The following is a 24933-nucleotide window of genomic DNA, read 5'->3' on the forward strand; positions in this document are numbered from 1 at the left end:
TGGATATTGAATGGCCCGGTACAACTGAAGTAGAATTCACAGATTCTATTCAGATATGAGGTTTTTTGTTGTTGTTGTAGTGGGGGAAATGGAGTATATATTGTGTATATTGACAGTACGAGTGCAGCACTTCATCTTGCCTACAGCAGTTACCATATGTTGCTGGTGCAGATGACATTACCAGATGCTTGTTGCAGTGCTAATATAGCAAGTCAGAGCACATAAGGGATGCCTGACCTGCAGTGGATGTGTAATGTAGTGCAACATCTGTGACCCCCCTCATAGCTGCAGCCTTGCCTAGTTTGATCTACTCTCATTTCACTGTGAGGAAGGGAAGGGGTTCAGTCTCCCTTGGAACACAATTGCCAGTATGACTTCTGTTCCATCTCTTCAGTGATTTTCCTTTCTTCCTTACACTCATGCATAGAAGAGCAGAGTTGTGTGATGAGGAGAAGAGTGGGAGGAAAAGGAAAGGATAAAGTGAACAGATGGGAACTTGCGGGGAGGCAGTGTAATAAATTTGGGAGAAAGGGAGGCAGGATGAATCAAAAAAAGTACACAAGAGAATGAAGGTGTTGATGGAGTTGTAAGAGGAATGGGACAAGGAATGTAATGAGAAAGTGGACTGAGGTGTTCATTCATTTTAAAACTGGATATCCAATAGAAGTGGCAGGAAGATGCAGTTTCCTCATTATCTTCCATTCTTCCTTATTAGTTTGATTTATTGTCCTATGTATCTCAGTGCCTGTGTGCAAACATCCACCAGCACTTTACTCATGAATGTTTTCCTACATCAGTATCATTTCCATTTAGGAGAAAGTTTTATATCATCACATGTGACAAGTACAGATGTGCTTCTTTCACCACATGTGTACAGTCAATTTGCAGCTTCCCAGCATGTGTACATGGAATGAAGCAGATGTACAGCTTTCATACATGATGGTGCCTATATATATATATATTTCTACACATAGGTGACATCAGTGTTGGAACATAATTATTAGTGAGGTATACATCTCATGAAATAGGCTGCTGTGTGGAGTTAACTCTGCAATAAACTGATTAGAATGCCATGGAGTTTATTCCTGAGTAGATGTATGTAGGAGTGCACTCATATATAGGTGCCAGAGCAGTTAAAAACAAATGGGCACTTTCAGAATCTGTGCTGGAACTTGGTCCTATTCTTGAAACTTGAGTAAGCCCATAGGTGGCTAATCCCCTTTATGTAAAGCACACTGAGGACTTTGAAATGAATATGCTGCTGAAGCACAATTTCATCAGCTTTTCATTCATACTATACATACATGCTAACAGACAATCCTACCTATTTATTCCTGTTTGCCTGCTCCCTTAACAGATATTCCCATGCAGCATAATCTGGCTCTCTTTGAATTCAATGGACAGAGCGGCTATATTCTCAAGCATGACTTCATGCGTCGCCCAGATAAGCAATTTGACCCTTTCTCTGTGGATCGCATTGATGTGGTGGTGGCGAGCACACTCTCAATAACAGTAAGTAACAAGCGCTAGGTTGCTTCTGGATTTAGAGCCCTTTAAACAGGGGTATAGTCCCGAGGCCCCGAGACATTTATCACCCAGCAAGGCTCTTTGTGGAAAAATGCACCTGCAGTAACCTGCAAAGTGGTATTTTGAAAAAGGCTAGTTTCCTTCAGTGTTTAAATGTAGTGAATCAAATGAAAATGGAGAATGAGCAATAGAAAGATGACACAAGTAGCACTAAAGCAAGAAAATGCATCTGAAGGATTAAAGTAGAGAAGAACCACAAACTAAGGACTTTCCCCAATGAACTAATTATTGTGTAATCATCCTGATTTCACAAAGTTTGCATGGAGGTTATGCAACATTGTACTGAGCAGTCGTTATCTCACATTTGGCAGGTTTTCAGTGTGTTTTCCCATCACTTTCCTTCCTGCAAAAAGTTCAAGTTGTGAGATGAGGGGGGATTGTTGCACCAGAGTGGCAATTTCACTTTAATTGTGCAATATGTATTTTGCCAGTATGTAATTGAATTCCATCTGCAATATAGTGACAGTCTCTAATGATATAACGATGGATGATGTAAACTGGGTTTAAGTAAATGCTTTGTTGATCTTGTTTCCATGTATTCGTAGATACTTTCTGGTCAGTTCCTCTCAGAACGTAGTGTGAGGTCATATGTAGAAGTGGAGTTATATGGACTGCCGGGTGATCCAAAACGCAGATACAGAACCAAGATGTCACCAAATGCCAACTCAATCAACCCTGTATGGAAAGAGGATGCTTTTGTCTTTGAAAAGGTAACAGTGCCTCATGCAACAGGTGTCTCTTTTAAGAACAAGCTTCTTTGACAGTTCTAGACTTCCATGGACTGAGGTCAACTTTCAAACTACAGTGTAAATAGGGTATGTGGGGTTGAGTGATTTAGGAGCCTCTTGCTTATATTTTACATTTTCTTTGACAACTTTCATGCACAGCATTTTTTACAATACTGATTTCCTTCTTCCTAGCAACCTTGTGAGGCAAATAATTGACATTTCCATTTCACAGATGGAGAACTGAAGCTGAGAGACTGAGGCTTATCCAAAAATTACGCACTGAGCTCTTGTCTGAACAAGCTTTTTAAAATTAAAATATTCCAGATCCAAGTCCACTGTTCTTATTTTATGAACCCACAAAATATTTTGTTCTGTGCTTTTAAAGTGGAACTTGCAAATCAAATGGACTATGGAAATATACACTTGCTTTGTTGAACTAGAAGGCATCTTAATTTTATTTCCCCCTCATGTATAAATTTGGCAGCGTTGATTATTTTAGTTGACCCGGTCCTCTTGTATTCCTGTAATAGTAAGGACATTTCTAGTTCTTAGTTCTTTATCTCAGAGAAGGTTCTTTTCTCTCTATAAAAAAACCCCAACCTTTTATACAAATTCCCCTGAACCTCCCATAATAGAAGTCCCCTCCTGCTTATTCTCATCAAAGTAATTCTTAAGAGCTGTCTCAATTCATTCTCTAATGTCCTGATTAGCAAGCAAAGCTGGTTTAAGAGACCAGGAATGACTCATTTCGAACTATGAGCTCAATGTAAAAGAAGTTGGGCCAGACGTGTGATCTGTAATTTTTATAGAGCCAATATTTGTGGATGTTACCATAGCGAGTAGTGAGCTGGAAGCCGTATCAAAATTGATTCAGGTATTTGTTTTAAATTGGTATGAAATGAAAAGCTCACGTCTGTCAAGTCAAATTCACTCTGCGTATCTCGCAGTCCCCACCTCTCAAGGAGGTGCAATAGTTTTAAGTTCCCTGCGATTATTGGAGGAGAGATGCTGCCTGACATGTACATTTTGTAGTGAGATTCCCTAATGTTTCAGTTTAGATCACCTCCTAAGATAACATCTTCCTGTGCAAAGGAGTGAAGTTTTTATAGTGAATGGTGAGGAAATTTAGTTGTCTGTTGTTCAGGACATAAACTTAGCCCATTGTGAGCTGTTTATTTAGGGTTATCATGTTTAAATCAGCCATACTCCAGTTTCAACATTATGAACCATATCTCATACAGTTCTTCCTTCTTTCCCAAAACACATATTCCTTATCACACACACTACCTCTGGTTATTGGGGGGGGGGGGGAATTGTGTGCTAAAAAACCAAAACAAAATAGGGAACGCTAAGCTGTTTTGTATGCTTTGGCATTTACTTGGAATCAATTAGGTTGATACAATGCTGCATTCAAATCAGTGTTGTGCAATTGCACAAGCGCTATGTTTTTCTCAGCCAGCTATAACCTACAGGACACTAGTAGGTTAAATAAAACATAGTCCGTTATTACAGGGGACAGAGCTAGCAAAAACAAATGAACTGGAAGTATAAAAGAAAATACTTGGACAATCCAGGAGTTCATGATTCTTGAGAACTCCATTTTATAAAATATTTTAAGTCAATTGAAGATAAGCATCATTTGATTCTTTCTTGACAGATTTTGATGCCAGAGCTAGCTTCTCTCAGAATTGTGGTTTGGGAGGAAGGAGGCAAGTTCATAGGGCAACGTGTCATTCCCATCACTGCTGTGCGTTCAGGTGAGAATGGACTATTTTTGAGATTTCTGAAAATGGACTTACTTTCTTCACTAGATCATTTGGTTGACTGGCGATTTTTCTGCATGAATCCATATGCCCTTCATGTGTTATAGGATATATGTAGAAACTGCTAGTGGCAGTGAGCTTTGTATTTGTTTCATATCTCTGTGTCTGTAATCTCTGCTGGTATTAAACTTGATGCTTATTAATTTTACCAAATGCCCTCTGCTTCTTCCCTTTCTATATAACTCAATCATAGCTGCATCCTCTGTTAACTGAAAAATCTAGCAATTTAGTCTATTTGTATATAAAAGCTGCTTGGTCATTTTGCCTGTGCTTTTCTAAAGTCCTTTCACTAACTTCTACCCTATCATTTCCAGAGCCATAAATATTCATAGTGAGAATGTGTCATGGTTTGCATATGGAAATTATTGTTTTCCTCACCAGACTGAGACATTGCCACAATTAATTGAAATGAATGGAGGCTTCCACAACTATAGCTCAGTTGGTAGAGCATGAGACTCTTAATATCAGGGTCATGGGTATGAGCCTCATGTTGGGCAAAAGATTCCTGCATTGCAGGAGATTGAACCAGATGATCCTTGTGGTCGATTCCAACTCTACAATTCTATTATTTGTGATTCATAACTCCTGGCCATTTCAATAGGACTTATACAGGATAACTTTCTGAGGGCCTGTGCTCCATGAGTCAGCTCCCATGCCCACTATCCTTACTGGCAGGGCCGGCCCATCCATGAGATAAGGTGAGGCAACCACCTCAGGCAGCAGGATCCAGAGGGGCAGAAGAGCCAGACTCCAAGGAAAGCACTGTGGCAGCAATGGTTGCAGTGTGCACCCTGGAGGTTGGATCCATCATCTCCTCAGTGCCTACCCCCCACCATGCCACCTCCACAGCAAATTGGAGGTGCTACTGGTCTCCCCACATGCTTAGTTCCTGATGTAGATCACTATTGCCCCTTGTTTCTGATGTGGATCTTCACTCACCCCTTCTCCCCTGGTGGGGGCACCATTTTGTGGTTCACCTCAGATGCCAAAATGCCTCGGGCCAGCCCTGCTTACTGGTACGCAGAACCTGCCATTGCAGGTGACTTGCTGCACCTTGCATCATCTGAAGCTGATTTCTGATTGCCTCCAGCATTTTCCAAAACAGTCCCTCAGTAGCATTCTGTTTGCCACCTGTTTCTATTGGGATATGTGCTTTCTGTTTTAGGCTATCACCATGTTTGCCTTCGTAGTGAGAGCAACATGCCACTTACAATGCCTTCTCTCTTTGTGTATGTGGAGATGAAAGACTATGTTCCGGATTCGTGGGCAGGTACCGTATTCCAAAAACCTGAAAGAGGGATGTAGTTATCTTTTTTTTGTTTAGTGGCATCTTCATAATATCTACCCCAGAGCAGTTTACAATGAAAAGAAAAAGTACAATGATAAAATGTACAATGGCTCAGTTAAAATCGATACAAAATAGCAAATGACGTATTAATTAAAACAGCAATGAAACCTGCAGATATTAGCAGAGTTTAAATTGCATCACCCTTATAATATTAAAAATGTGCATCATTCAAATGCCTGAAGAAATAACAATGTCTTCCTATGACATTTCACCGAAAAGATAATCCAGCAGATACCTGGGAAGGAGTTCCATATTGGGGATGCCACAGATCTGCCTTCTTGATCTGCGATGGTGGTGACACTCTGGGAGGGGGCTCAGTAAAAGTTCTTAATATTTGGGCAGGTTAATATGGGAGGTGATCCTTACAGTATCTGGATTCTGTGCCATGAAGAATTTCAAAGGTTAAACCACCACCATGAAGAAAAACGAGTTAGCAGTGTAGACCTTACTAGAAAATGGTCTGACCATGACAACTGGATCACAACAAACCCTCCTCTATTGGCCCGCTTTCACCAACCCATTACAAGCACCAGATCCAGAATGTGACTTGCCAACTCTGTAGGCCCTTTGATAACTTGAGGCATGATGGTCAGGTGGTCATTATTTGTAATAGTTGTTTCTTAAGGGCTGGCTGATGTATTCATAAATCCAGTGATTTTCATAAATTTCTGGGAGAGGTGAAGTGGAAATGTGTCCTGAGGTTTGGCTCATGTGGGTAGCCATCTCCTATTCATGAGGCATGTGTCCCAAGAACACCATTGCTTAACGATACACACCCCTTTTTCAGGGTTTACACCAGCTTAAGTTCCACTGGGCTCAGCATAGCCAGCTGGGATGTAGGGGATGCTGAGATGAGGATGCGAGAGTTAAGCCGGTGTAGCCCAACTGTGCTGAAAACCCCTGGCTTATCCAGATATATGCTGAATCCTAGCCTGCTCATCCTGACAGAACTTGCAGTAGGGTTGTTCCCTTAATGAACCTGTACTATTATGCATGAATCTGGAGAATTGAGAGACTCAAAACTCAGGATATATGATCTCTAACATACTCCTAGAAACATAGCAGTAAGGAATAAGTAGGAGAGGGATGATACGATATTGTTGAAAATCCTGGATTATTTTCCTAGATCTCACCATGGCGCTCTCCAACCCAATAAAGTTTTTTAACGCACATGACAAAAAATCAGAGAAGAGCCAAGAGGATACTCCTGAGGTGAGTTCCACAGATACTTTTATTTATTTACCTACTCAGAATAATTGCATTCCACTTTCACTTGTACCGTTCAAGGTGACTTAACAGCAGAATTCATGCAATAAAAGCTGAAGTTACTGCAAATGGCGCGTGTCAAAAATGCCTGAAATGGTAAGTAGAGAAGACATGGAGGTTCCATCTGGGTTTTATTTGCTTAGGGGAATCAAGAGCAGGAATGTGGGAGGGGAACCAGTTCTTAAAATGACTTTTTCGCCCTAGGAGGGGCCTACAGGCAGAAGCTGGCAGCAGAATTTGGATCCTGAATAAAGTTCAGTTCCCAAGAATAATCTTAAAATGATGGCCCAGAATTCTACCCATTTTGGGTATTGCAGAGTTGGCTTGAACCACATGCAATTAATTTTACAAGGGGGAATGAGTGAACACACTTGGACTTACATTTTTATTAGTTTCCTGCATGTGTACAATGACATCACAGCATCCTATACTGTGCATCTTTAAATGTGTGCATTTCCATATTGAATTAGAATATCCATTTTCCATAAAAGGAGAGGCAGCCCCAAATGCTAGTTTTCTCCATGGAGAAGCTAGCTACTGGCAATTTTAAAAAATGAACATTCAGTCATTGGGATAGGAAAACCTACACCCACTAGATCTTTTTAAAAAATTCAAATAGGATGTATCTGGGGACTGTTTTTCATATCAAAAGCAGTTGCTTCAAGCATTACATACCACATTAATTGTATCTACAGGATTCCTTGAAAGAGTTAGAGATGGGAAGGCATTCTTAGCATTGTGTTTGAAATTATTTATGCCACTGCAGGCAGTTAAGGTTTTAAATCAATGGATGGCTTTGACTGATTGACCAAGTTAATGGATTAAATACTGCAGTAACACAAACTTCCATAGGAGGCTCCTGTGCCTGGCACATTAGTGCACTACTGTACTAGTAACCACAAGCATCACATTTCCCTGCCACAAGCTGCAATACAACCCCCTCCTCAATTCTAGTGTATTTATTTCTTGTTCCTAAATCTCCTGTTCTGCTTGCCTGTTCAGCCACATAGACACAAGCCAGTGTCTCCTCGGCTTCCAGCAGGGACAAGAGGGTGCCACCACCAACCAGACTAAAACCCAAAGTCCACAGTGATGCAAGTTTGCAAGAAGATTAAAGATGTACCTTATGGCTCTCTCTTATGCCTCCTGTAGTTTCAGTGTGGCAAAATACACAATGCCACGAAGCAAAACTGAGGGGAAAGTGTCCAGTTGTTTCTAGTGATCCGTTTTTGCTATAACTGATGCACAATTAATTTTTGTTTTAGGGGCCTGACTTGCAAAAAAGTCTTTCATCTGTTCAACTCAATACCAACGGGATACCTAATGCCACAGGGACCTTTAGTACTCCTCCTTCAAACGGGCCTGGAGGTAATGCTATGGATATGGTTGGGGCTGAGCACGGCAGCTTAAATATACGCTGTTCAGATTCTGAAAAGAAATGATATTGATCCAGGAGACAGGAAGCAGGGTTGGCATTTCTCATTTCATTGGGACTCACTTAACATGCTGGTTGTGATCAATTTCAGTGGCTGCTATCTTTCACGAGACAGAATAAGCTCACTCATCCGTTATGTGTTTTTGCCCCTCAGGAACCCTGAATGGAAAAGGAACCTCAACAGGAAAAGAAGAGACCACAAAAGAACCTACAAAAGAACCTACAGGTATTTCTAATCCTGTTCCTGTTGAATGGCAACATTCAAGTTCAAATTACTGTAATTTCTGTCCTGATTTTGCAGGGACAGCCAAGATGGCACCCTCCATATGTTGTTGGACTCCAACTTCCATCAGCCCTAGCCAGCATAGCTGATAGCAAGGTATGATGGGAGTTGCAGTCCTGCAGCACCTAGAAGGCAACATGTTGGCTAGCCTTGTGCTACTGTAACTTTGCTGGAAGTGAACTCATTACAAAATGTGAGGTAAGTCAATCACAGGCCCCGATTCACCTTTCCCCATATTCTTTCTATATCCTGCACAGAATTGATAGCAGCTTCTGGACATAGCCACAGAATCCTGCAAAGCACATCCCAACAGCATATTTTCATTTTCTGGGATTGCCTGGACCTTAAAAATATGGTGTTGGAATGATTTAACTGACACCCTTTAACAATCCAGCCAGTTTTCTTCACAGGAATCATGTAATCTTATACAGTTTTTTTCAAATGAAAATAATAAAACTGCAGGTTTTTTGTTGCAAAAAAGTAGTTAGAGCTACAGATTCATACTTTATTATTTCATAAAATGTATACACCGTTTAATTGTAAAATACCTCAAAGTGGTTTACAAAAATAAAACAATAGAATTGTCCATCACTTTTTTATATCTGCATATTTTAAAGGGGTGGAAGAACACACATACACACACATCTTAAGTAGTTAGATGTGTGCTGGAGGGCATCTAAAATATAAGAATAAACAGAAGGTTTCTAAGGCTAAGCAGAAGGTTCATAAAATTATGGAACAATGCTGCAAAGGTAGGTAGTGAGTTTGTTATGGCTAGCCACTTTTTTAAAAGGTGTGGTTAAATGAGTGCTCCTGCACTGAAGACAGAAAATAAGAGAGCTTACAGTGTCCATAAGATTCTACAGCAATATTTACACTTTCCAATAAATAAATAAATAAATAAATTGAACTTCACACAGAGACACACATTTTAAAAGTTCAAAAAATGTTGTGGGTTGCAATCTATGCAAGAAGGGGGAATCATTAACCCTCTACTCTGCATTGCATATCTGGAGGGTCCTGTGTCTTAGGAATGGCTTTTCAGAGGGCATGACAGACTCAGTGGAAAGGAGGCCAGGTAAGTCCTGTACATGCATAAGACAATGTGGGCTGCAGTGTCACAAACAATACCCAACAAGGGCCTCTGACATTTGCAGAGTCGCATCTTTCGTGGAGGAAAGTGTTACGTTTTCCCAGGGATAAATTATTGTGGTTTGTGTGCTGAGATGCTGCGATATATGTGCAATCGTAGGATCACTTTGAGAGGAAATGGAGTATATGCAGGCATGTCCAACCAGTAGATCGCACTCTACCGGTAGATCCCCAGCTGATCCTGGTAAAGCGCGGGACCCTTATCAATCGTCGGATTAAATAAAAGTTTACTGAAAGTTAACAAATATAAGCTGAAGAACTCTGGGCAATCCTACCCTTAAAAAGCTCAAGAACTCTGGGCTCAACAACTCACCCCAATCCACCCACCCCACGCATGCTCCTCCTCCCTCCAATGACAATGGGTAGATCACTGCCAGTTTTTTTATACTGGGAGTAGATCGTAGTCTCTTCGGAGTTGGACATGCCTGGAGTATAGCAAAGAAAGCTCCTTCAAGTGGATGGTGAAAATAAGTGGCAATTTAGCATCTCGTTTAAGCAGATGCATCTCTTTTTCATGCTGTGTTTCAGAGCTGCAAACGGCGAGCTTTGAGGAGCTGCAGCAGATGAAGAATTTTGGGAAACTGTTGAAAAAGCAAGAGAAAGACCTGAAGGAGGTGGAACGGAAGACAGTCAAACGCAAGGAAGAGCTGTTGCAGAAATATGCCATCCTTTTCATGGAGCTGGGCACGCAAGCTGGCAAAAAGAAAATGCCATGCCCGCCTAAAACCCAGAAAAAGAAAAGGTAGAAATTGGATCATGAGCAGGAAAGGCTGCGGGATCCTTATTGGCCATCAGAAGACTTGCTTTTAACTGTAACTTTATTTAATACATTTCTTTCATAATGTATGTCTCATGGCATAAAAGGAATTTGTTCCACTACTGAGACATTATAGGACTTTGGGCTTTTCCAGAGGAGAGAGATTTAGGTATGTGCATTAGAGAGAGATATTTAGGTGTGTGTTACTGATTTGTGTGTTGGTACTGTGTTAATCTCAGTGCTAGAAAAGAGTGTGAGGAGAAGCCCTTGGCAGGTGGCAGGAACAGTGTACTACTATTCTCAGTGGTATAGATACCTGCCACACAAATACACAACGAAACAGAAGGGGAATGCCACAATGACAAGGAAGGAAGCAAAGGTGCAATTCAAAGCACTGAAGAAAATCCAATCACAGATGTGTCTCATGTAATTATTTAATCACAAAGCTCAGAGATCCCAATGCATTTTAAGGAAATGCCTCCTCACAAAGGGAAACAAATAAAAGGGCATTTCTTACACAACAGCTGCAATAAACAGCCGTTACATAAACAGAGAATTACAATACCACAGTTTTGCTATGTAGCCACTTTCTAAATATGACAGCTGCAGGGTATAAAGGAAGCAAAATCAAGGATTAATGATGGCTCCACCGTTTGCCTTCCTGCTTAAAGAGCAAGTTATTTATATTATTTATTTATAGGATTTATATACTGCCTTTTTGTGAAGGACCCATGGCAGTTTACAGCTCTGCTACTGTCCCACCCACTCACCATCACAGAGAAACATAGAATATTCCTGCACTGCAGGGGGTTGGATTAGAAGATCCTCAGAGACCAGTCCAACTCTACAATCCTATGATTATGGAATTCTATAATCAATTCTACAATTCCATAATCACTGCAGAGTTGGAAGTGGCCGCAAGGATCATCTAGTCCAGGCATAGGCAAACTCCAGCCTTCCAGATGTTTGGGACTACAATTCCCATCATCCCTAGCTAGCAGGACCAGTGGTCAGGGATGATGGGAATTGTAGTCCCAAACATCTGGAGGGCTGGAGTTTGCCTATGCCTGATCTGGTCCAATCCCCTGTGATGCAGGAATCTTTTTACCCCATTGTGGGGGCTCAAACCCATGATCCTGAGATTAAGAGTCTCATGCTCATAAAAATAAAACACAAACAATTCCCTCTCCCAGCCTTTCATCTTCCTATTCATGGGGCAGATGATGTTCATTGGTCCTGAAAGGGGACAGTCTGACTCCCGCTTGGACTACTGCAATGCACTCTACGTGAGGCTACCTTTGAGAGTGACCCCGAAACTACAACTAATCCAGAATGCGGCAGCTAGACTGGTGACTGGGAGCGGCCGCCGAAACCATATAACACTGGTCTTGAAAGACCTACATTGGCTCCCAGTACGTTTCCGAGCACAATTCAAAGTGTTGGTACTGACCTTTAAAGCCCTAAACGGCCTCGGTCCAGTATATCTGAAGGAGCGTCTCCACCCCCATCGTTCTGCCCGAACACTGAGGTCCAGCTCCGAGGGCCTTCTGGCAGTTCCCTCACTGCGAGAGGCCAAGTTACAGGGAACCAGGCAGAGGGCCTTCTCGGTAGTGGCGCCCGCCCTGTGGAACGCCCTCCCATCAGATGTCAAAGTGATAAACAACTAACTGACATTCAGAAGACATCTGAAGGCAGCCCTGTTCAGGGAAGTTTTTAATATGTGACATTTTAGTGTATTTTTCATCTTTGTTGGAAGCCGCCCAGAGTGGCTGGGGAAACGCAGCCAGATGGGCGGGGTACAAATAATAAATTATTATTATTATTATTATTATTATTATTATTATTGTTTCCCTGCCTGCCTCTCTTCTTTCTCACATGGCAGAATAAGGCCCATAATCTACAGCTGTTATAGAACAGACTGGCAATATTATGCCATGCAGAGATCTCGTGAAAAATGGCTCCTTGGCGGTACGGCAGTGAATTGGTCACAATATCAGCCACATTGTGAGAATTGTTCCTCTTTGTCTGAAGTTGCAGGAAGTGGACTGTGGATGACAGCAGCTCAGGAAGGAACGCCAGTGAGATGGCAGAGAGTCCTCCTGACAATAGAGTCTTGGAGCTGAAAGAGAGGCTGGAGAAAGAGCTAATGCAGCTAGGAGAAGAGCAGTATGATGCAATTCGGAAGAAGAAAGAGCTCCATGCCACAGAGGTACAGATCGGAGGTTTATTACCCTTTCCTTACTTAACATTTGCTTGCAGTACAGTGGTACCTCGGGTTACAGACACTTCAGGTTACAGACGCTTCAGGTTACACACTCCGCTAACCCAGAAATAGTACCTCGGGTTAAGAACTTTGCTTCAGGATGAGAACAGAAATCGTGCTCCGGCGGCACAGTGGCAGCAAGAGGCTACATTAGCTAAAGTGGTGCTTCAGGTTAAGAATAGTTTCAGGTTAAGAACGGACCTCCAAAGCGAATTAAGTTCTTAACCCTAAGTACCACTGTAGTTACAGGTCATCCTACAACAGAGTTCTCAGAGCAGCCCACAACAGGAAATGAAACCATTTAAAATCTAATCGCAATAAAAGCAGCAATAAAAACATAAGTCACATAGAGGAAGCACAGATTAAAGACAGATTAAAATGCCTGGGAAAATAAAAAGATCTTTACCTCACACTGAAATGGCACCAAAATATGCCCCATGTGCGCCTTTTTGAGGAGGGCATCCCATAGTGGCAATGCCACCACTGAAAAGGACCTAGTGCACATCATTTGGTTAGGGGCACTCAGAGGAAGATCTTTGAGGATCTCAAGGCATGAAGTCAGTGATCCCAAGTGCTACTGCCTGAACACAACTCAGATCATTTGGTTGCAACTGAATAGTGTCAAATAAATCTGTTCACAAGAAAATGTTCAGCACAGGAATGGCAGGTAAGGGTGAGGGAAAACCATGTTTTCCACTTGTTTGTTCTGTAGATTTTAATATAGGTGTTATGTACTGAGTTGAATAGGATCCAAATTGCAGCAGTCTGATTGGTCCTAGAACAATAGGATCCAAAAGGCAGCAGTCTGATTGGTCCTAGAACAATAGGATTCAGAATGCAGCAGTCTGATTGGTCCTAGAACCATGCAGCAGTATGATTGGTTGGCAGGAACCACCCAATCATGCTCCAGATAGAAGTGAATCCACAACCTGATTGGCTTACAGTAGAATTCCGGAATTAGCCAATCATGTGCAGCCCATTGTGTAAAGAATGTATAGAAAGCAGATACTTTGAGGGGACTTTCATTCATTCCTCCTCACCACTATGAGCTGAATAAAGAGCATGAAATCACTTGCGACTCTGAGTATATTTCAATAAGAGAGCAGCAGCATCTCATCCTCACTGCTGTGGTTGTCTGATGTTCAAGTCTATGTGTCACAGACAGTGTCAAATATACCCCAAACTAGCTGTTATAGACCTCATGGGGGGGGTCCCTAATTTATGGCTGAATATAGGTTGGAGCCAGATTTATTGTAGGAACTCTGCTCATGGGCTGTTCCCGCTGTGGAAGGGAAGGCTACAATTTTGCCAATTCCTCCTTCTCCCTGCAGCACCCTTAAGGTCTGTTCCAGCTTGTCAGGGGCCCTTCCAGGACAATGAAAAAGGTGGCACAACAGGCTGCCAACAGAAGTAGGAACTTGCAAAAATTGCCTCTTTCTCCCTTCCTCCAGCAAGAGCTTCCACTGGATAAAAGGCCCTCCCACAAATGGAGGAGCAACTTGCAGTTTTAGAAAGAAAAGAAAAAGAGTAAAATTAAATTCTGACATTCTACCCTGTGTTTTAATCTCTGGACAGCAAATTTCTAAAATAATTGAGCTTGCAAGAGAAAAGCAAGCATCTGAGCTAAAGGCACTAAAGGAATCCTGGGAAAGGTAGGTAACAAAATAATGTAAGTTTTTTCCAGCGTTTTCATCTACTAATTTTGCATGGCTTAATTTTTGCTTGTGTTTTCCCTGTTCAGACTGAATTGCAGCTGATAGGAAGGGTGAGGTTATTTTGAATCAGCTCTGTGCATGCAGTCCTGGTTGGTGCTAGTCTAGCTCATCTGTCGTTTGGCTGGGCAAGAAATAGAAGGGGTGGTCAGAAGGGATTTGCATGATGTAACCTGCACACAATACCTATGCATTTTCTCTCATTCCACTGGGATCATTTACCTCCGGCAAGGAACATTTTCAGGCCTGTAAACAAAGAGCATTATGTGGTGCTTCCTTTACTAACCTGTGCTCTATGACTGAAATGATTGAAGACATTAGGTAGACAAGAAGACAGCAATTTACAGAGATAAAAATGTGCTATTGCTGAAATCGATCAACTCTAGGTGATATCTTCCTCTACAGTGACACTAAAGAAATGAAAAAGAAACTAGAGGTGAAAAGATTGGAAAAAATTCAGACCATGGCTAAGAACACAACCGACAAGAGTGCCCAGGAAAGGTACTGTGGCAAACTGATTGGCCTCTTTGGAGTTTGTATCTGCTGAACTCTTTCACAGGGCTGGGCATTAGCTAGAAATAGAGATGGACAAATCTGTCAATTTTGACCCTCTAAGACATGGGTCAGCAACCTTTTTCAGCCGTGGGCCCGTCCAACTTCCCTCAGACCATGTGGTGGGCTGGACTGTATTTTTTTTTGGGGGGGGGGATGAACAAATTCCTATGCCCCACAAATAACCCAGTGATGCATTTTAAATAAAAGGACACATTCTATTCATGTAAAAACATGCTGATTTCTGGACCCTCCATGGGCTGGAATGAGAAGGTGATTGGGCCATATCCAGCCCCCGGGCCTTAGGTTGCCTACCCCTAGTTTTCCTTTTCCCAGCCTTAATTTTAGTTCTCCACATTTCTGCAGCAAATTGCAATTTATTTTTTAAATCATCTTGAAAATTCATCAGTATTTTAGTGCAAATTTATCCTAATAAACACATTTTGACTCATGCATGCATTTTTGCAAGCAAATCCCAGTAATGTAATGCATTTTAATATTATTTTCACTAATATGTGCATTTTAATGCACCTTTCCCCCTAATATTTTTGTATATGGTTTGGATAGAGAACCATATACAAGTGCACATTTTGAAGGATGGCCATATTTCAGTTTGCATATTGGTTCAAGAAGAGTGAATGAGGTAGTTAAAACAAAACAGAATTTCTCCTCCATGCCTAGCTAGAAACAATTTTTTACTTGCAAAGAGCCTAAAACTTAAAAATAGTGTGAGAATTCTGGTATTCTGCTAAACCAATGATGGCTAACCTTTTTTGACCCAAGGGCCACATTCATCCTTGAGCAACCCTCTAGGGGCCACATATCACACATGAGTGTGACCCACACACTCTCCCACACAGACTTGCTCACCCTCAGTTGATCTGTGCTTATCACACACACTTCACACACCGTCTCAGCCATCCTGAAAGACAGTGATTGGCCTAAGGTCCCAAGTGAGTTTCATGGCTGAGTGAGAATTTGAACCTAACCCTCCCTGGTCCTTGTCAGACACTCGTAAGTACTGCACAGAACTCATTCTCAAGTTACTACAACCCAATTAATTTGTTCAAGTTTCCTTAACTGATACACATTGCTCTCATCATCACTACAGGGAAATCCTGTAAATCTATCATTTTAGTACAATTCTTTACAACACAATGCCTTTTGCTGGCAAATCATGTACCTTTAACACCCTGTCATTTTAATTCTTAACTGGGCACCTGTGATAAACCTCTCAGTCATGACTAACTGAAGCCTTTCCCTGCTGAAGGTTATCATTATCAATGTGTGTTGATGTTGTTTAGTCGTTCAGTCGTGTCCGACTCTTCGTGACCCCATGGAGCAGAGCACGCCAGGCACTCCTGTCTTCCACTACCTCCCGCAGTTTGATCAAAGTCATGCTGGTAGTTTCAAGAACACTGTCCAACCATCTCGTCCTCTGTCGTCCCCTTCTCCTTGTGCCCTCCATCTTTCCCAACATCAGGGTCTTTTCCAGTGAGTCTTCTCTTCTCATGAGGTGGCCAAAGTACTGGAGCCTCAGCTTCACGACCTGTCCTTCCAGTGAGCACTCAGGGCTGATTTCCTTCAGAATGGATGTGTTTGATCTTCTTGCAGTCCATGGGACTCTCAAGAGTTTCCTCCAGCACCATAATTCAAAAGCGTCAATTCTTCGGCGATCAGCCTTCTTTATGGTCCAGCTCTCACTTCCATACATCACTACTGGGAAAACCATAGCTTTTACTATACGGACCTTTGTTGGCAAGGTGGTGTCTCTACTTTTTAAAATGCTGTTTAGGTTGTGTGTTGATAGGGTGTTTTTTTCCCTACAGACTGAAGAGAGAAATCAACAATGCGCACATTCAGGAAGTGGTACAGATGGTCAAACAGGTACGGCTGTCACGGAAACTAGTTGGATAAGGCCTCTGGCAAATCTTAGTCCAATTGTACAACACACTGATTATGTTCTTAAGCAAAAGTACACTCTCGGGATCATTTCACTCAGCTTAGCTTAGGCCCGAACCATTTATTGAAGGACCTTCACCTTTACCATCCCACTGGAACTTTGAAATCTCCTGCTGTGCCTGCCCCCTAGGTCAGGAAGGTGGGTGGCCACAAAGGAGAGAGGTCCGTCACACAATGACAGTATTAACTAGTTCTTTTTTCTTTTATAGTCCTTGGTTGCAAGCTGCTTTGGATAGCCATTTGCCCAGAAAAGTGGCCTTTAATATTTAAACATTTTTTAAAAAATAAATAGCTATGCCTTAGCTGCTAAGAAATCCTGAGTGTGCACTCCTGCTTTGTCAGCTTAACACATTGCTGATGGACCACAGGGATGATGATGAAGAAGAAGAGTTTGGATTTGATATCCCGCCTTTCACTCCCTTTAAGGAGTCTCAAAGCGGCTAACATTCTCCTTTCCCTTCCTCCCCCACAACAAACACTCTGTGAGGCGAGTGAGCCTGAGAGACTTCAGAGAAGTGTGACTAGCCCAAGGTCACCCAGCAGCTGCATGTGGAGGAGCGAAGACGCGAACCCGGTTCCCCAGATTATGTAGCTCTTAACCACTACACCACACTGGCTCTCAATTCATCAGGGGTGTTTCTAGGGGGCGGCCCAGGGGCCTGAGCTCGTCATCTTCTTCTTTGCTGGGTCCCAGAATTCCTGCCGCTGAATCACTTTTTACTGAGCACACTGCAAAATGCAGTGCTAGTGTGAAATCCCACCCACTCACTAACTCAGTTTGCCCAGAGGCAGTCTATACCATTATGCAAACTTGTGCCATGAGCCTATGCCCCAAGTACCTAGCAATAACATTTGCCGCTTTTATACTATCTGAAGAAGTGTACATGCACACGAAAGCTTATACCTAGAACAAACTTAGTTGGTCTCTAAGGTGCTACTGGGCTATTCTTTTTATTTCGCTTTTATACTGTTGCTTTGAAGATGGTGGCTTTTAAAATACTTTCTTTCCCTGCTTCAAGATGAATGAAAAACAGGCTAGGGACCAAGAAGTACTGGAGAAAAAGCAGGCAGCCTGCCTAGAAGCAATCAAGGAAAAGGAAAACCAGGTAAGAGGATGGGAGAATCAAAGATCTAGAATAGACCCCAGAGATAGACCCCTGCTCTAAGAAGTGTCCAGCAGAGAAATCCAACAATCCTTTTGAAGCCCTAGTTTTGCTATGGAATGGTTGAGATGAAATGGGTGGTTGACACTATCGCTCCTGAGCATCCTCTCCAGCTTTGTGGCACCCAAGTGGCTGCTTGGCATTCTGGGGAGCTTCAGGCAATGAAGCAAGTCTGACAAAGACTAGAGGGCAAGTGGTGCAAACCTCACTCCGAAGCCAGCTAGTGCACATAAGCATGCAGAAAGGTAACAGCAAACAAATTACCCAGAGTTGGGAGTACCAAGGGGACCATTTGGACTGGGAATGTGGTGTTGGGCAGTGGTCAACAGCACAGCACTCACATACACCAGTGGGCTTGATTATAGTTGCTGTGGTATGTGCTGAAGGTCTCAGCAAATAGCTCAGCAAAATGCACAACGGACTGTTTGTTGTCCCTGCCTGTTTGCAATGGTTAAGCTTCTCCTACTTTGAACCTTTGGGACGCGGGTGGCGCTGTGGGTAAAACCTCAGTGCCTAGGACTTGCCGATCGCATGGTCGGCGGTTCGAATCCCCGCGGCGGGGTGCACTCCCGTCGTTCGGTCCCAGCGCCTGCCAACCTAGCAGTTCGAAAGCACCTCCGGGTGCAAGTAGATAAATAGGGACCGCTTACCAGGGGGAAGGTAAACAGCGTTCTGTGTGCTGCGCTGGCTCGCCAGATGCAGCTTGTCACGCTGGCCACGTGACCTGGAAGTGTCTGCGGACAGTGCTGGCTCCCGGCCTATAGAGTGAGATGAGCGCACAACCCTAGAGTCTGTCAAGACTGGCCCGAACGGGCAGGGGTACCTTTACCTTTACTTTGAACCTACCCCATCCAACATCCTTGCATTTCAGTGGATGCCAGGATTCAATGCCCACCCTCCTGTGCAGAGCTTCTCTTTGTGAGTTCACTAGTGACAGATGTTATACCACAACCCCATGGCAGCCATTTTGTGCTTTTCCACACCACAATGACAGCAGCCATTTTGTAACGGTCACCCACAATACTTTCCCAGTATTCCATATGTGCTCACTGGTTCAAAACGGCTGCTGACCTCTTGTGTAGGGTAAAGTGAGCCCATGTGATTCCAAAATCCCGGCTCCTACCCCCTTCCCCAAAGCTATTCGCTGCCGAGGTGCCTTGCACGAGAGAACTGGCATAAGGTGGGGGCAGTGTACAAAGTAATCCCTCCCAATCCAGATATGGTCAGCTACTTTTCATTTAAAAAATGATCCTAATAGCTCCCCATCACAAAAGTGAGCATGCCTAATTTGGCCCTTAACAACCAAGGCTTTGTAAAACAAAGGCTTTTGACCCAGCAGCAGCATTTAAAATCCCACAAACAAGCAGCTTCTTCTGAGCATTTGAGCAACATGTGTCTCATGTACTGATTTCTCTCTCCGTACAGCTGCAGCAGGAAGCATACACAGAGTACGAAGGCAAAGTGAAAGCTCTCGACGCAGAAGTGCAAGTTTTAGTGAAGAACTGTGTGAAAGCTGATGCAGCCAAGAAAGAGGACCTATATGCTGCCAGTGAGGGAGGCCAGAGGCTGAAACAACAGCTACAAGAAAACAACCTGATACCTGTTGCTGAAAGATGTGAAACTCAGACGGCTGAGAATATGGCAGAGGATGAGGAATCTAGCGATTTACTGGTGAGCAGGCTGTGAGTCTCTCACCTGACCCTGTTCTTAAGGCACAGATTTTTTTAATGACTCATTTTGTTCCAGACGTTACAGTTCCATAGAACTTAATGGGCTGTCTCTTGTCGCACTTCCATCAGCTCATTGAATCTTTGATTATTGTGATCTGGTAACCCAGATTAGTTTGCATCTACACTGGAGTTTCTATCTTTCAGGATCTGTAGTGACAATACAGGGTAGAAACAAACTGTTATATATTGAAGTTCTCACCCTGGCCACCAGGGCGTATTGTGTATATAGTTTGCACTCTGGTCCACTAAGTTAATTTAGGTGGGAAACCCTGGGCTGTTGTTGTTACAATGTTGACAGCCAATAAAAGCAGGCCGGCTGAGCCGTTTGCTGTTCAGTTCAGTTCCAGCTTACTTATAAAGAACTACTTGGAGAAATATCTGTGTCGCCTGCTATGTCCACCCACTACTTAATATAAACTTAAAAAAAAAAAAAAAAAACCAAACCTGTAGTCGGAATACAAAAAGAGCCTTGAAGGATCAGAATAAATGTCCAGTTAATTTAGCATCCCATATCCCACAGCAGTTCAACAGTTTTTCCTGGCAGGGCATGAAGGCAATGGCTCTCTCGTAGAGGTGAGGTTTTTCCTCTTCTAGGGCACAGTTGCCCACCCTACCTGCATCAAAGTCCAAGGGTTTATGACTGGTTTAACGAAAAAAGTGTCTTCTTTGCGGGTAATAGTATGGTCAAAAAGGAGGCCTGAAATAATCCTAGCTACCAGAGCACTCACAGATCAATTGCTACAATCATTAATCACTTTTTAGGCACACTTTACCCCAGGATATGTATTTTTATGCACATTACTTAGTTAGTAAACACTGCACTTTTGACCAAACTGTGGGAGGCAGTGGAAGACAGGAGTGCCTGGCGTGCTCTGGTCCATGGGGTCACGAAGAGTCGGACACGACTAAACAACTAAACAACAAAAAAACACTGCACTGCAAAATTCAGATAAGTGTAAATTTTGACAGATGACTGCATTTTGGTTCACACATTTTAGAAAGTTTCTGCCCTTCAGATATTTGAAGATAGCTATGCTGTTTGAAGAACATCACCACTACTGAACATCTTACGAGCTATGCATTACTGCCTTGTCTTTCCTTCACACTGCACCAAGCAGTCGGTCAGCAATTTCTAGCAGTTTATTTTTTGTTCGACAAATGAGATACATTCATATTAGCTCGCTAGCCAATCCCTTTCCTTTGTTGGTACCACCTCCTGTGTAATTCCTAAAATCTGTTGTTCAAAGGGCTGTTAACAGCTTCCAGAAAACAGTGCACTGTTTTCACTTGACAAATAATCCGTACCTCCATAGGGCATTACAGTGCTATGAAATTAAATACCATGTTAATTAATCTAGGGATGTTTAGATCGCATGCAAAGTCACCAGAGGGAGACCAGTTTCACCCAAAGGGACCTACAATAACAATTGCAACTGGAAGAATAATAATCACAACTTCAGGGAGTGGCTTTGGGTTCTGCTTCACTGCTGGGCTCATCGCTGGCATTGCATTCTTTATGACCAAGTTCTGATCAATATCAAAGCACTTGTCAACATTCTCTGCATTGTATACAGCTGAATGAGTGCTGCTACTGGAATAGTATTTAGCCCAGATTAATTTAGATGCAAGAACTAATCACAAGACACTATAGGTGGCATTTATTTAGAGTAGATCCATTGGAAATAATAGACCTGACTTACTGATTGACCACTTTATATTCTTCAAGAAGCTCAAGGGGGCGTACATGATTTCCCCCCCTCCAAATTAATCTCCACAACAACCCTGTGAGGTAGGTTAGGCTGAGAGACAGCGACTGGCCCCAGGTCACTCAGTGGCCTTCATAGCTAAATGAGGGTTTGAACCCTGGTCTCTCAGGTCCTAGGGTCTGACTTTCTAACTACTACACTCATTCATTCATTTCAGGGGGTCTACCCTTGAGTAAATCTTACTTGAATGTATTGCAGGGGTTGGACTAGATTACCCTCGTGGATCCTTCCAACGCTACATACAACCCTATGATTCTACGACACCCAATATTTTGTGTGTGCAAGTGCATATGCTCGGTGTATTCATATTGTATCCTAATTTGCAAATGCACAGAGCAATCTCACCTGCCTGGATTGGAGAGGATACATGGTGCAGCAACCACTGGATCCATCGCCCTGCTGCCCCATAGGGTGGATGGCAACTAGTTCATTCTTAATTATACCAGCTTCAAGGCTGGTCAATGGGTTTTTTTGCGGGGGGGGGGGGAAGGGAGTGGCTGTTCTTCAGATCAACCACCTCCCCCAACATGTTTTGTTCTGGACTCCACCACAAGCACAGCTTTCTGCTGCAGCAGCAGGAAGGGTCCCAGTGGTGGCTGGCTAAGTGAGGGATCCACAGCACCCTATATCCTCCTCTTCCATCCTCCCAGTGAGCACAAGATTGTTCCCTAATAGGCCAACTCTATAGGCAGGAGATAGGGATGCGGGTGGCGCTGTGGGTAAAAGCCTCAGCGCCTAGGGCTTGCTGATCGAATGGTCGGCGGTTCGAATCCCCGCGGCGGGGTGCGCTCCTGTTGTTCGGTCCCAGCGCCTGCCAACCTAGCAGTTCGAAAGCACCTCCGGGTGCAAGTAGATAAATAGGGACCGCTTACTAGCGGGAAGGTAAACGGTGTTCCCGTGTGCGGCTCTGGCTTGCCAGAGCAGTGATGTCACGCTGGCCACGTGACCCGGAAGTGTTTCCGGACAGCGCTGGCCCCCGGCCTCTTGAGTGAGATGGGCGCACAACCCTAGAGTCTGTCAAGACTGGCCCGTACCTTTACCTTTTTATAGGCAGGAGAAATATGTAAACAGCAATTTATCCTCTTTTCTCCCCCCACCTTCATAGACAGAAAGGTTGCTATAGATTGTTTTGTAGCAGGCTGGAAAGGAGCAGAAGGCACCTCACCTGATTTCTGGCTTATTAACTTCCTTGTAATTATTTCCATGACACTTTCTCCAAGAGCTTTACAAACACCAGTAAGGAGCCAGAAGCAGATGCCTTAAGCAGAAGCTATTGCTGCGAGGAGACTTTTCAAGCAGTGCGGAGAGTCAGGCAACCAAAACGCCAAAAGCAAATGCCCAGAAAAATACCCACTGCAGCGTTAGAAACTCATATATATAAGCTAGGCACCAAATGGCTCCTTAAACCAGGGTTACAGTTGCCAAAACAGAATGTCTAGTTGTCATTTGGGGGCCAGTCAGCTCAAAAGTCGTATTTTTCAATACAACCTTTAGGTTCCTGAAATTTGTTCCGATCGTGCGGATAAAATATAATGGATAGAATTCTACAGGATGTGTTACTAGTGTGTGAAAACAAGATCCAAGGATCCCCAGGCATGCACCTCCAGATGGTGGAGACGTCAGGTGCCATCCTTGGTGCCCAGGCAGCCTCACTTGGTCCCATGTGGCTTATAGGCACCTGATACCTGGCCAATTTTGAATGTTGACCCACCAGAATTGATGTGATGCTGACACAGTTCTCATGCTCCAGGCACTCACAGTACAATATTTTACATGCCTGCTGAGTTCAGTGTAGTTTACTCCCAGTGTATAGAACTGAAGCCTGAAAGTCTCCAAAGCATAGCCTTAATAAGAATGGCTAGAACACTATTTTTAAAATGTTTTCATCCCTGGTATGTTGGTCCAAGTCACAGGACCCTGCCAGGTGCTGCTCAGCATGTGGGCTCCACCAATTCACCCTAAAAGGTCCTGCATCTGATGCTAGTAGTGACCTCTGGCCTTTAGCATCCTACCACAAGCATCCCTTTGCATCTGACTGCAGTCATGTGCTGAAAGCTGGTGGGCGCAGAGCTAAGAATTCACCAACAGGCACTGCACACCTGTCATGAGTATCCGGCTGCTGGAGCTGGTTCTTGACACAGGGAAAAGCTGTCTGGCAGCAGCAGCACGACAGCTGCTTGCTGGTGGGATGATGTTGCTTGGCCCTTAGAAACAATGATTAAAGAGGAAAATGCAGCACCTGACATACAGGGGCTCCCACTGAGTTGGTAGATTACCATGCACGTGGAGGTTCCTGCTGAATCTAGCAGGGGACAGAGAACAAGGGAAAACCTCAGTTCTGCTTTAAACTTAAAAAACAGTTTCTAGACCTCGTGGGTAAGTTTGCCATTGGCAACTTGGCTGGCAGTAAGAGCACAGGGCTCTGATGTTCAGAGGTGGGTCCTCTATGCACTGCCTGACTCAAGCTGCAAACTCATGCCAGGAGCTGGTGTTGCCTAGCCATGCTCCCCAACACCCATGACATCTCGCTTCCTGACATGTCATGAGTTTTGTGTACTTTCTGTAAGCCAGATAATTGACAGATAGATTCAGTTTATGCTGGATTCATCACTAAAATAAAACTACACTACTACTTGCAAAACAGCCTGAATTTCTGCCTTAACCTAAGGCAGGGGTAGCCAATGTGGTACCCTTCAATGTTGGTGGACTACGACTCCTGTCATCCCTGACCATTGGCCTGTCAGGAGCTCATCCTACACTTGAGTAGGACCCTGGCAGAGACACATGCCCGACTCGCATGTTCTCTCCCTCCTGGTCTTTCGTTCGGGAGCTTCAAAAGATTTCTTCAGCCCGAACATCACAGCGACCAATGCCAACAGACACCGGCACACTTAGGGATCCGCAGTGTTCACAGGTTGTGTAACCGACCTCAGCAACTCAGCATTTTGGCTAATCTACTTTATTTACATATAAACATACAGTGGTGCCTCGCAAGACGAAATTAATCCATTCCGCGAGTCTCTTCGTCTAGCGGTTTTTTCGTCTTGCGAAGCAACCCTATTAGCGGATTAGGGCTATTAGCGGTTATTAGCGGCTATTAAAGGCTTAAGGGATTAGCGGATTAGCTGCTAAAAGGCTATTAGCAGCTTAGCGCCTTAGAAAAAGGGGGTGGGGAGCGAAAAAAAACCTCAAGAATCGCAAGACATTTTCGTCTTGCGAAGCAAGCCCATAGAGAAATTCGTCCTGCGAAGCACCTCTGAAAACGGAAAACCCTTTCGTCTAGCGGGTTTTCCATCTTGCGAGGCATTCGTCTTGCGGGGCACCACTGTACATGGAGTATTGCACCATGGCTCCCTCTCTCTCTAGCATCAGTCAGCAAAGGGAATGAACAAAGGAAATAGTCCCA

General features: G+C 43.5%; 1 protein-coding gene across 3 annotated transcripts in view; it reads left to right on the top strand.

Moving 5' to 3' along the window:
- The window catches only part of PLCB2 (phospholipase C beta 2), a 54088-nt gene extending 33952 nt beyond the window's left edge, over positions 1–20136 (top strand). For all 3 annotated transcript variants that reach the window (XM_083449776.1, XM_083449778.1, XM_083449777.1), the window contains 14 exons: positions 1358–1512; positions 2133–2297; positions 3973–4072; positions 5304–5408; positions 6613–6698; positions 8018–8120; positions 8342–8413; positions 10151–10364; positions 12411–12588; positions 14218–14294; positions 14760–14855; positions 16736–16793; positions 17888–17974; positions 19457–20136. In XM_083449776.1, the coding sequence (XP_083305902.1) occupies positions 1358–1512; positions 2133–2297; positions 3973–4072; positions 5304–5408; positions 6613–6698; positions 8018–8120; positions 8342–8413; positions 10151–10364; positions 12411–12588; positions 14218–14294; positions 14760–14855; positions 16736–16793; positions 17888–17974; positions 19457–19717 (1757 nt within the window). In that variant the 3' untranslated portion in view covers positions 19718–20136. The remainder of the gene's footprint in view (positions 1–1357; positions 1513–2132; positions 2298–3972; positions 4073–5303; positions 5409–6612; positions 6699–8017; positions 8121–8341; positions 8414–10150; positions 10365–12410; positions 12589–14217; positions 14295–14759; positions 14856–16735; positions 16794–17887; positions 17975–19456) is intronic.
- The last annotated feature ends 4797 nt before the right edge of the window (positions 20137–24933 follow it).

The sequence above is a fragment of the Podarcis tiliguerta genome (assembly GCF_965153285.1).
Source record: "Podarcis tiliguerta genome assembly, chromosome: 1".
NCBI classification, from domain to species: domain Eukaryota; kingdom Metazoa; phylum Chordata; class Lepidosauria; order Squamata; family Lacertidae; genus Podarcis; species Podarcis tiliguerta.